This window comes from Podarcis erhardii (assembly GCF_964252035.2).
Source record: "Podarcis erhardii genome assembly, chromosome: 4".
In the NCBI taxonomy this organism is placed as follows: Eukaryota; Metazoa; Chordata; class Lepidosauria; order Squamata; family Lacertidae; genus Podarcis; species Podarcis erhardii.
The window spans coordinates 81,990,473-82,002,909 of record NC_138508.1 but is presented as its reverse complement, the minus strand read 5'-3'; the positions used below and the strand labels follow the sequence as shown (position 1 = coordinate 82,002,909).

Here is a 12,437-nt window from a genome sequence, read left to right as displayed (position 1 = left end):
TTACGTTTAGGCTGTTTTAATCATTCTTTTCTAAAATCAGACTTTATTCTAGTCCTACAATTGTTTTGAAGTGGCAGCTATTACGTTTCTATGGGCGATTGCACTAGGGTGGGATCAGATAAATTGCTGATGTTTTGAATGGCACAACTGTGCTCAGTTGGTGTTTGTCATTATTTTTATAAGAAAAAAAACACAAAGTGAAAAGAAGTGTTTTGTAAAGCATACTTTTTTTAGTTTATGCAACAGTGTGCTTACAGAAGCTCACAGCTGGTACAAAATGTATTTTGCTTTTTTGCTGTTTCCCCCTTTCTATGTATATTTTGTAAATATACATAGTGCAATAAATTTCATTGCATACATCAAAAAATCTGCAGCTTTTATTTGCATTTATCTGCAATGAAAATAAAGGTAATAGCTATTAGATGCACGGCTTCTTTTTTTCAAGGCTGCTGATATTGTTAAAATTATATTTGTTTTTGTTTTTTAAAATTATCTGCCCGTGTGTAATTTAACAGGAATTGGCAAAAGGAACAGGATTTGACCTTGTGCTTTAGGAATGAGGCCAAATATAGATGTAATGCTTCTCAGTCTCTTGTGTGTGGTTTAGGAGACTGGGAAATGTGTGTGCCTGCATCAGACTCGAGAGGACATGCAATAGCTAAATAGGCCCCTTTAGCACAACACCATTTCTTTGTCTCCAGTCTGTCCTCACCTGTGTTCACATTCTGACTGTTCCTCATAGTGCAGGTCCGCAATTCCGTTAGTAGCACCGTCCATCTCTCATTTTGGAGGTGCTGCTTCTGGAAATGCACATTAAGTATGGCCAGGGGATAGGGGAACCCCATTGCCCTGGAAATCTGTGGCATCAGAGGGTAGGACAGAAGCCTTTTCTCTTCAGTGGAAAAGCACAGCCCATGTTTTGGGAAAGGTTTTTGGGAGATGGGCATGAAAAGGGAAATGGCTGGCCACCAGGGTTTCTGCCTCCGCCCCTCTTCTCCTTCTAGTTAAACCATGTCTTCAACTCTGTGTGCTCTGTGCTGCTTTCAGGGCAATAAAAGCATTTTTCTAAGGGCCTTTCCACACAATCAATCTGTTGCGCAGCAAATGTGTATTTGCTTCTTCTTTTGAGTATAGTTCACACATCTTCTGGAAGGAGGTATATTACTTTTGAGGGGAGACTGCAGAGAAGCAGTCCTTTCCTGCGGAGATCTATTGCAATTGCCAAATGGAATTTGGTTGCATAGGCATCACAGGTCCCAGGATTTATTTTATTACATTTAGGGATTATTATCATGCTCGTCACTAACGTTCCTACGGAATATTATTCTCCTCTAGTTAGTGCCTGCATCATTCTTTAATCCCTTAAGAGAGAGAGATTGAAAACATTTATTCAGTTTTCATACAGTTTTGCTGGGGTTGTTAAGCATAGGAGTGTTAATCTAGCATATTTGTGTTTTAAAAAGTTTCCTCATCTTCCTCTCCGAGCAAAAAAGACAACGTCCACCCACTCACACCCACCCCACCGTACAGTTCTTGATGCTGGAGCACCAGCTATTAGTGTCACTAATATTCAGCTTCTCTCTTCCATGTGGCAAGGCTATCTGCCTCCTTTATTATATAGAATCATAGAATTGTAGTGTTGGAAAAGGACCCCAAGGGCCATCTAGTCCAACCCCTTGCAATGCAGGAATCTCAACGAAATCATACATGACAAATGGCCACCCAGCCTTTGCGGGTGTGGACAAAATATTGAATATTCATTGAATAGCGACTTAGAGAAACATTGCCCACAGCCTAAAATGCCACCGATAAGGGCATGACTCCATTCACTGATCATGTGAAAAGGTCCTTAAGTATTGTTGAAAACAAGTGGGAAGAACAGCAGGTGGAGCCCAGCTTCCCTTGTAAGCCCTGGGTTAGTTTGCTTTTAATGTCTGTATGAATGGTCTGCGATCACTTGCCCTAGTAGGGAAATCCATGTGTGCCACAATGTGCACACGGTGCTTCTGTGTGTACAGTTTTGTTCCCTCCATTGAAGCAAATGGAGAATCTGTGGGAGCGACAGATTTGGGGGCCCCTCTTCACATGTCCAGTCTCCATCATGGTTGCTGCTGAAATGGCTGCAGTTGTACAAAACGTTGCTCAAGCAAGCAGCTGGGTGTGGCTGTACATAATTATTCCCAGAGGGTACCAAACCCAGAGATTGCACATGTGAATTGAGCCTTAGCTCCTACATGGGTTTTCTTTCCCTGGATCATACTGATCCAATACTAGCTGTGTTAGGTGTCTGTACAGTTAGTGAGCCTTCTGTTTCTCCCATCTTGAGAATCCAGTTTTGCATCACTTTAAGATTCTCTTTTATTTTTCAAGCTAAATCTTCTGGGGCCAAGTTTTTCCTTCCACGGGCATGGTTTGGAAGAGTTCCTGTGGAGAAATGGCATTTCTCACGTAGTCTCCCAGAAAAGTCTTTGTGTGGGATGGTAGAGTGCTGACAGCTCCTTGTTACTAATTTCAAACCCCACACCCCCCAAAGTAGTTCTCCATGGGAAGACTAGGGCTGGGCGATGTCAGCTTTTCAACATCATGATGTATCACCAGCCAAACATCACAATATAGTGATACATCATGCTGTTGAAAAGTGGAGGGAGGAACAAACTGCATCGGCCCTGGTTCTGCAAGGGAGTGGTGGTGCCTCAGCTCCCTCAGCCTTGTGGGGTTGGGGTCGATGCAGCTCGTTCCTTCTTCCAGGCGCTGGTGGCGGCGGAGTCAGGCACAGGCAAGCCTCACCCGTGATATGCCACCGGGTGAAGATGCCATCGCACTCTGGTCCTCAAACCGGTCCTGGGTGATGTATCAGTACATCGCCCAGGCCTAACCAAGGCCCTCTCATGAAGGACAATATTGCTGAAATCCACTTATAAGGGGGAAGTGATTTAGAGGTAGTGAATAATAAAGTGGGCACAAAGACTTAGATCATTGACAGCTGAATTCCACTTAAATCCAGAATACTTTAAACATTTTTTTTTAAAAAAAAGTCTGATTTGATTTACATTTAGATTGTCTTTATAGCACTTTTCAGAAGACATTTCTTCTGGAAATGCAAAACAGCAGAGCCGTAAGAAGTATTTTCATTAAAAAAAAAACCAATAGAGACTGCTCTTTTGATACATTAGTCTGTGCTTCCACTTATTTTCATTTTTAAATACCCAATTTTAACCAGAGTAATTGGTCCTAATAGCATTAAAATGAATATGCAAGCAGAAGCACCTTCTAAATGTGACTGTGGCTTGGACCCAGACTTTGATGCAATCTTGTACACCTTTACCTGGGAGTAAGTCCTGTAAGCTTACTTCTGGGAAGACACACATAGGATTGTGCTGCCAGTCATGCTTGGAGTAGGTCCATTGAAATCACTGGAACTTACTCTTAAGTCCCATGGATTTAAATGGGTGTCCTCTAGGAAAGTCTCAAGTCTGTATCCAAGCCAACCAAAACAAATTCAGATTCTTATTGTGACAAATGTCTTTTCTTTTTTAAAAAAAATGTACGTACTAAATATAATTTGTACATAAAACCCAGCCAAAATAAGGACAGCAAGATTTGGTGCTTTTTTAACAATATTTTCTCTTTTCCTTTTCTTCCCGTCACCTTTTGCTTTTGTTTTCATGTGTTTTGGTTGTGGCTTATCCTGTATGTTCTCCTCCTCATCCCACCTTTGCCTGTCTACATCCACCATTTCATTTCACCCCATACATCCTTAGCATGGCAAGGCACTGACCTGATGCATAATCACGTCTTGGCTGATGATGACCAATCAAGTCTAGACTCCTTGGGTCGTCGCAGTAGCCTTTCTCGTTTGGAGCCTTCCGACCTCTCTGAAGACTCTGACTATGACAGTATATGGACAGCCCATAGTTACAGAATGGGGTCTACATCTCGTAAGAGCTGTTGCTCATATATCTCTCACCAGAACTAATGCACTTCTGAGCTTTTCTTAACAAATGCTTGTTGTATCACAGCCTGCTTTTCTTAGATGTTTTCTTGCAGTTCCTTGTCTCTTTTAATGTGATATTTTAACAACCTTTGGGGTGGGGGAAAACCAATTTCTGATACTACAGTCACACCTTGTTGGGATACACTAATAGGATCTCTTTTTTATATAAAGATTGGGAGCATTGATATGTAGCTATGAATGGTCTAGTTTTTGTTTGGTTTTTAAGTTTCGGTGTAGCCATAACACTTATTTCCTTAGCCCCCTTCCCAGCCCCATTTTTACAGCACATGGCTCGTATTCTGTGAAGCAACACTTGTGCCATCTGTATGGAAATCCTTTTAGCCTAGGTTGGCGTGTATTAAGAATAAAGCAGGGGAAACCAAACACAACAACTGCATACATGTACAAGGAAAATCCCAGAGAGGTGTATATGCAGTTAACTCTGTGTATTCGTTTTCGAAGAGCAAGCTAAGTGTGTTACTATCCTGTCTACAGTTCTTAAAAAGCTGGGAGAACCACATATACGTTTAAAAAGTTGAGCAAGCATGGGATGGTTCACAGTTGTAAAATACTGTTCCGATAACTATTGGCAAGGTGAAGTTCACTGCCACTTTATGCCTACAAGTCAGAGAGTTCTGCAGCTTGCTCTGCACATCCATCAATGCAGATTTGGATGTGTTTCCTTTCACAGCAGACCCTTCCTTCCCCTATCTTCGCAGCAGACCATGTTTGATACTTGAGGGAATTTCAAAAGCAGTTTTCAGCACAGCTGCCTGGTGTGACAAAAAGAATGTCAGTGCGCTGAAGGATTCATAAGCTCCTGTGTCTAAAAAAGCTCTCTGGCCTGTGGCTGATAAGTTATAAGGCAATGTTAACCAATACATGTGTAACAGTAAATCATTACTTTCTGTGGAGGAAGGAGTTCCTAAATTTTATTTGACGATAAAAACACTTGCTAAGATCCCTTTTAAAAAATGTACAGTTTTTGGAAGTGCCATGTCTCTCCCTGTTGACTTTTTGAAGTTCATTCAGCTCTGCAGATCTTGCTTATGTCTGCAATTGCATGTAACTACAGTAGTACCTCGGAAGTTGAACGCCCTGCGACTCAAATGTTTTGGCTCCTGAACGCAGCAAATCCGGAAGTGAATGTTCCGGTTTGTGAGCGTTCTTTGGAACCCAAACGTCCGACGCGGCTTCTGATTGGCTGCAGGAGCTTCCTGCAGACAATTGGAAGCCGTGCCTTGGTTTCTGAACATTTTGGAAGTCAAACGGACTTCTGGAACGGATTCCGTTTAACTTCCGAGGTATGACTGTATAAGTTTATTATTTTCTTTCATAAACACACTTTTCGTTTGGATTAATAGTACCCAGGGCTTTTATTCAGCCAGAACTCACCAGAAAGCAGTCTCTGCACTTCTCAGGTGGGGGCCATTGCTGTTATAAGAGAGGTGCTCATTCGTGAGTTCCGGCACCTCTTTTTCTAGAAAAATAACACTGATAGTACCATTGAATACTTTGAGATACTTTTTGGATTATAGGAGCCCATTATACTTTTTGGGGACCTCTGTTTTGCAGGTAAAATTACTAGGAAATATAATTAAAATAAAACAACAAAGAATCAGAATTTCTATTAGAAATTGGCAACTTCTTTCCCCCTAGGATGCTGAAACTACTGTACCCACTGTCCTAATATCATTGTTTGAATAAATTAAACCAAGCATAATGTTCCATTGCTGCTTTCTAGAAACTTAATCATAAATGATTATGACTCCTCAGATGACAACAAACATCTATGCAGGTAATTTTTAGTTTCCACTGCTTAATGACTGAACAGGATACAAAGGGCCTAAGGAACAAACAAACTGACCCAGTAGATGTAAAATTACTTGCGCTTAACTTTAAGCAATTTATGAATAAATGTCCCAAAATTGAAGCACTCAAGAGAGGATTGTTAGCAATGAAATAGCATGGTCCTGTTTCAGCTGCACCTAATTCAACTGCCAGCCGATGGTCCAGTTTTGGCTGGAGAGAGAGAGAGAGAGGTTTGCTTCAGGTCAAATGACGTGGAAGGCAAGACTCTGATTGCAGTCTGGCCCCACTTAACCAGTAAGCTACCTGCTGCTGCAGCCTTGACTTAATACCAGCATTTCATTGTAGTGCTCTATCTTTGCACATCCCAAAAGGCTGCAGAGAGTAAAATGAGGAACCGTATGCAGCATAGCAGTGACCCAGAGGGATGAGCCAGGAGCACCAATCTACAGAGCTGTTAGCTGCTGTTTTACTGGGTTTTGAGTCACTTTCTAGCTCCTGAGCCGCTGTGGTAGTAACAGGAGGCTTATGCTGCAGTTCCAGTGGTTTATAGGATTCGGCTCAAGTTTTGAGTAGGGAAATGGCAGGGGTGGATTTTCTTAGCACACTACATTCAGAACATCTTTCTTTTCAAAATGTGCCCCCTGCTGGAATGCTTTCCTTCCTTGGGGAAAAGTATATAGGGTACTCATGCACATATACCGCAAGTGCAGAAGCAGATGGAAGGAGGCAGCTTGAGTCAAAACGGCCAGGCCTCTGTTGCCTTTCGTAAAAACAAAAAAGGGAAACCAGGAAACTGTTCAAACATGTCTGCTGCATAAAGCCTAATTTGACCCTGAGAATTCTCAAAGCTCAGTTTAAAAACAAAACAAAACAAAACAAAACAAAACAAAACAAAACAAAACAAAACAAAACAAAACAAAACAAAACAAAACAAAACAAAACAGACAACATTGAAGGCATAAATTTAAGCAATCGTGTTCTGGCTTTTAGACAATAGATGTTTCTAATTGATTCTTTTTAATTGATTCTGTTGCTCTCAAGATAATGTATTATGGATATGGTATACCATGGTTTCCTTGGAACTCCCCCCCCTCTCAGAATTATGTTTAACTAATTTTGAATATCCAAAGCTCTGAAAAAATTGCCACCATTAATTATTACAAGAGCTGCGAACCATCAATGGAGTCTTGTTGCGGTAATTTTCTTTGGTTTAACCATGCCATTAAAAGGTCCTTATCAGTGTTCTCACTATGGCAGACTGCTGGCTTTTGTGAATGGATCAGAAGTGTTAATGCAACCAGCATTAAAATATAATTATAATAATAATAATAATCCAGTGTTAAAATGGTGGTATTCAGCCCAAAGTTTTAGTGTTTTATTTTTGTGAAACTTAAATGATATTAATAATGGTACCTAATGTTATACAATCTGTAAGATAAGTGTGTACAGTTAGTATTAAAATGAAGGCGTACAGAATTTGAATTAGAATGTTAGGTGTGAGCCATTGTCAGTCCCTTTCACACAGCTTGAATGATACTGCCATTCAATAAGTATTTGCTATAAGGTGACAGTAAGCTATTATTAATTGTGTGTTTTGCATAATCATGCCAAAACACAATAAAATGTGTATATAGTGATGTTTTAAAAAAGAACAAATATATATATTGTTCATTTCATTTGTGAATGGGAGAAGCCATCTTTAGTAAGTTACTGACTTTTGAAGACAATTATAATAGATGTATATCTGAATGTGCATTGTATTGTACAGTTTGCATTTTCTTGTTTGTGGTGGCATATAACAACTGCGTGTTTTCTTTTTGTTTTTTTAAAAAAAGGTTTCTGTTATGTACAGTTGAAATAAATTTTGCATTTACTAGCCTATGCCTTTAATATTAAAATTATTATGCTCTGAAAAGGGCAGCTTTTTATAATTCCTTTTTAAAAATATTCCTTTTGGATATAGTCAAGCAATATGGAAGCCAAGCACTAAACTAAAAGTGTTTCATTTAGGGCCTGGGTGTGTGTATATATAACACCTTTTGTGCTCTGATGAATTATTTCACACAGATTTTGCTTTATGTAGGGTTTTAGGTTTCTAAAAACAACAACAACCACCCTGTAAAGTTCTAAATTTCCAGTTATTTGCTATTTATAGAACATAGCTCTGTAGTTGCGTTTCATTGTGTGCAGTGGGCAACCTCAGATTGCGGGTGTTCATCTGCATCAAATGTGTCTTTCTAGATTAGATGGGAAAGGGATGTGCACCCACAACATCAGCTGTGTATGCAGATCTTATTTGCTGGATCAGGGTACACATGATTCAATACATTTTAATATGGTAGTGTGACTCCTCTGGTATTTCGCAGGGAGCATGCTTAAATGACTTAAAAAAAAATTAGTGAGAAATGTCTCAGATGTTTTTAGGGTATATGTTTACACATTTGGAGCTCTGTTGTGTAGGCTGATCAGTAGTATAAATAGCAGCAGCAGATCCAGTGGGGCATCCCAGGTGAGTGAGGGACCTTTCTGATGTGGCGGTGCTCTGGCACCCAGGAGAAGTGACTAGATTTGGATGGAGCATATATCCATCAACTGGCTCTTGAGGGCCACAGAGTTTTCACCAGGGTACCTGGATTTTCAAAGAGTAAATGTGTGTGATGTTGTTGTTCTTAAACATTGCCATTGTGTGAACTAAGTAAAATACTGGAAAAGGTCCTGCTAATGTAAATATTTGTATTGTTACTGCTATGTTGGCAATTCATCTGAACTAATCACGACTGCTTTTTTCCCTACTGAGCATCCATATCAGTTAGGGATTTATGTGCAGGTCTCTTTCTGAAGTAAGTATTGCTGTGTCATTCCTTAAAACTCCAAAAAAAAGAAAAAGAAAAAAAAAAGAAAAAAAAAGAAAAAAAAAGGGAAACAATGTGCACTTTCCTCTGACTTCCTTTGTCAAAATACAGGAGCTAATACTGTAACTTTGTAACATTGGAGTTTGGTGTCTCTTAAGACTGCAATCTTGTATATACTTACTTAGGAATTAAGTCTCATTGGATGGCAAAATTTTCTTCTGAGTAAACATGCATAGGATCAGGCTGTAAGGCTGTTTTAACAGATTTTTATTTCAGTAGTTCCCTGAAATATTTTATTGACTTGGTTAGCATGTAATGCTAAGCCATGGTTTATTAAATCACATTTTTCTATTGTCCAAACAATAGAATCTTAACCTTGGTTTGTTAACCATCTCAACCTTGGTTTGTTAATCATGACCAAGCCATGCTCATGAGGCTTGGTTTATTATTGGTTTATAAACCTTGGTTGATATTAACCATGGTTTAGCATTACGTGTGAACTCAGACATTGAGGTTTTTTATGTTCATCACTTGTTCTTGGTAATAAAGAATATTGGTCATTGTCTGTGACGTAAAATGATTTATGACATGCTTGTTTAGCTACATAAATTTTCAGTGCATTTCCATATGCAAATATTGACAGTATAAAACTGAAGAATAATAGGATGTGTGGTAAGGTGGGAGCAACAGCTAAAGGAATAAAATGCAGAAAAGTGTTATGTAAACACTTAATGTTGAAAACAGAGATAAAGAAATTTTATTTAGAAGTGAACATGAAGCTTAATTGAACAGTAATCCATGGTAATGGCCTTAAAATAAAACACAATTAAATATTTTCCCTTTATTAGTTTGAATATTGCAAAGCATAAACAACTGACTTCATAAATACAAGGTCTCAAATCCGAAGTTATTCTTTTGTTAATATGCACATCAGTGATTTTCTGCAGCACCTCACATCATGATCCACACTACTTCCAAGAGTCCCCCATCTGCCAATAGCATTTATTGGGTTGGGCAGGTAGGGGTCTGTAGTGGGAGAAGGGGAATTCCTGCTCCATGAACTGTGTTCCTTTCAGGGAAGGAAAACTAAGATCCAAGCCAATGAAATGTGCTGTTAATGGTTGACTTAACTAATTAATATTTTGCCAGGTGACACTTGCCAGTCAATTTTCACTCTGAAATGCAACACTTGTAGGTTTTTGGCTAAAGGTATTCAGAAGCAGACTTTCAATATGAGCGGTACTGTTGTGTATATTGTTTTAGTTCCAAAAGTATACCCAAATGCTTCATCAGCTTTGTATTGTGCTAGGGAAATCCAATTAACTTAAGTAAACACAGTTAAAACACTTCAGATGTTTTTCCAGTTAAGCTGTCAGGCTGTGATCCAGAATGAATGGTAGGATTAGATTTTTTTTCCTACTCAGTGCTGTAAGAATCTACAGCTTGTTGAGTTTCGTGAAAAAAATTGAGCAGGGGCTTTTTTAAGCATATAATTCATAATTACCTTTTAAATATATGCCCTCTCGTCCTGTTTTTAAAAAGTGAATACAGGTGATCTGCTATATAAAAATATATTATCCTTTCCTCATCTTGTGGTCTCTTCATTTCTTGAGACCATTTTCATGAAAAGACAAGATAGAAACCTGTACAAGGTGTGTTTCTTTACAACTGTAAATAATGTGTTACATAGCTTACTGGAATAAGTGAACAATTGTTAGCTTGTCTACCTTGTTTATTGATTTGGTTTAAGCTCCTATGTGTAGTCCAAAATGTTTTGTTTTATAATCACTTCTCTCATCCTTGTATTTTAAAAGGTTTTATTGTTTATGTGTCATTTACTCAGATCAGGACACAACAGTCTTCTATCTCAACCATGAGTTCAAACTGAATGAGCAGAATTGTCAAACTAAACTGAAAATTATTTTTTTACTCTGGGTGAGTTTATATAATCATTTATGACAGGAGGTATATGTTTCCCCATGGTTAAATATAGTTCGTCTTCAGTGGTGGAGGGATTTCTGGAGCACATTACTCATCCCACTTGCTCTGAAGGTGGCTCTATTCAAGTCCTTCTTGACCCTTCTGATAGGGGGAGACTTCCAAGTTCTTTCTCTGTTCTGAGTAAACAAGGTTGGTGCACTAGCATTGCTGTGGGGCCAAACAGATTGCTGGCGCTCCTTTTTTTATTGTCTCCTTCCCTCCTTGAGTTTTAGAGTCTGATCAGGAAGGGAGCCAACACACAGCTTCACCTTTAGAAGGTACTTAGAAGAAGAAGAAAAAGTGAGGAGCAAAGATCATGCTGATAATGTTTCAACAACCACCAGTCTAGGAACAGGATGCTTCATTGGCTACCCATAAATAGGTGATTAGCCCCTGGGGTACTAGGAACCAGCAGGAATGGGGACATCACCAACCTAGGACTGCTGCTCACTTGGCAGAAAAAAGCATGAACTTTTGGGCCGAGGATGGACACCCTCTCCTGTCGAGCATAGTGGGTGTGGGTGTTCACCCAGAGGTTTTTAATCTGATTTGCACGTTGGTGGTCAGATATACTAGTACTGGCCTCCATGAGAATAGAGAGAAAGCAGAAAGCCAAATGCCCTGACCCCACAAATTACCCGCCAATCCTGCCACCCACCTTCACCTTAAGACATAGGGCTGGGAAGGAGAAACATGAAAAGCAGGCTCTTAAAATGTAGACAAATTTCAGCATTTACTGGGTGAAAACTCCTCAGCATGTTTGGAACAGGAATTTCCACCCATCATTCATACACTTTATTCTTCTTATTCTTATTATTATGGGGGGAATATTAAGTTTCTATGACTGGTTCTCAGAAGGTGTGTCTGTTGTGTTTGGAGTATTAGGCCAAAGCACTGTAGTGCAGCTCTAGGGGGATTAATGTATGGCTTTAATTTTCCCCCTAACCTAACATGCTCACTTAGATTGCTTGCTCCTCCCTTCCCATTTTTGGATTACGGGTGTCCCTTACAAGCCTCACAGCAAGAATATTTGACCACTAAACAATTTGAGAACAAGTTCATGAACACTGTTGGAAGGAACAGCCAACTCCAGTTACAGTTCTCTTCCAACCAGTGTAGAGGAGCAACAGGAGGATGCTCTCCATACAATCCCAGGCCATTTGTCCTTGTGGAGCAAGGATTCATTCAATACTTTCATCAAGCCTTGAAAAATAATGTTATTGTTGTATTAGTTGACCTTGGGTGTTAATCTTATAATTGTCAAGAGATTAGAGAGCCACCTTAACTTTACAAAGCTTGTCAAATGCCACATATCCCAATGGGGGACGCCAGTCAAAATGGCAATTTATTGACCTTCACAGAATCTCATGGATGTGTATACATCTCATGGATGTGTATACATTCCCATTCACTACCATCACTGCAGATTCCCAAGTTCCATAAACAGGAATGAACTCTTTCCATACCCTCCCAGTTAGCCTCTCATCGGCTCTTGGTTTTTGCCCATACTCATAATGTTTCTGATTCCCAACTATTCACGTTTAACCAAATGGCCACCGGTATTGTAACACCTTGGCAGTGTAGGTGAGTTTCAAATATTTTGTAAAATAATCTTATTGTGTGCAAAAAGTTGGAGCCTGTCAGAGGCAAGGGAAACTTCCTTCAGAAAATGGAGTCTCCAGATGAAAAAAACAACATACACTTTAGTAAAAGAAATGCAAGCAGATAAGGAAAGCAAAACAATAATTTGAAGAGCGCATCACTAAAAACATTAAGACCACCACCTCCAATAATAATAA

General features: G+C 39.4%; 1 protein-coding gene across 7 annotated transcripts in view; it reads left to right on the top strand.

Annotated features, from left to right (window-relative positions):
- The window catches only part of ARHGEF7 (Rho guanine nucleotide exchange factor 7), a 91,839-nt gene that overhangs the window by 68,025 nt on the left and 11,377 nt on the right, over positions 1–12,437 (top strand). For 3 of the 7 annotated variants that reach the window (XR_014155547.1, XM_081858077.1, XM_081858078.1), the window contains exons 19-20: positions 3,762–3,938; positions 10,502–10,593. The exons of 1 other annotated variant lie outside the window; for it this stretch is intronic. Coding sequence is in view for 4 of the 6 variants with exons in the window: in XM_081858077.1 (XP_081714203.1) it covers positions 3,762–3,938; positions 10,502–10,593 (269 nt within the window). In the remaining 2 variants the exon portion in view is untranslated. The remainder of the gene's footprint in view (positions 1–3,761; positions 3,939–10,501; positions 10,594–12,437) is intronic. 3 more of the 7 variants (XR_014155546.1, XM_081858080.1, XM_081858076.1) reach the window with 2 other exon arrangements.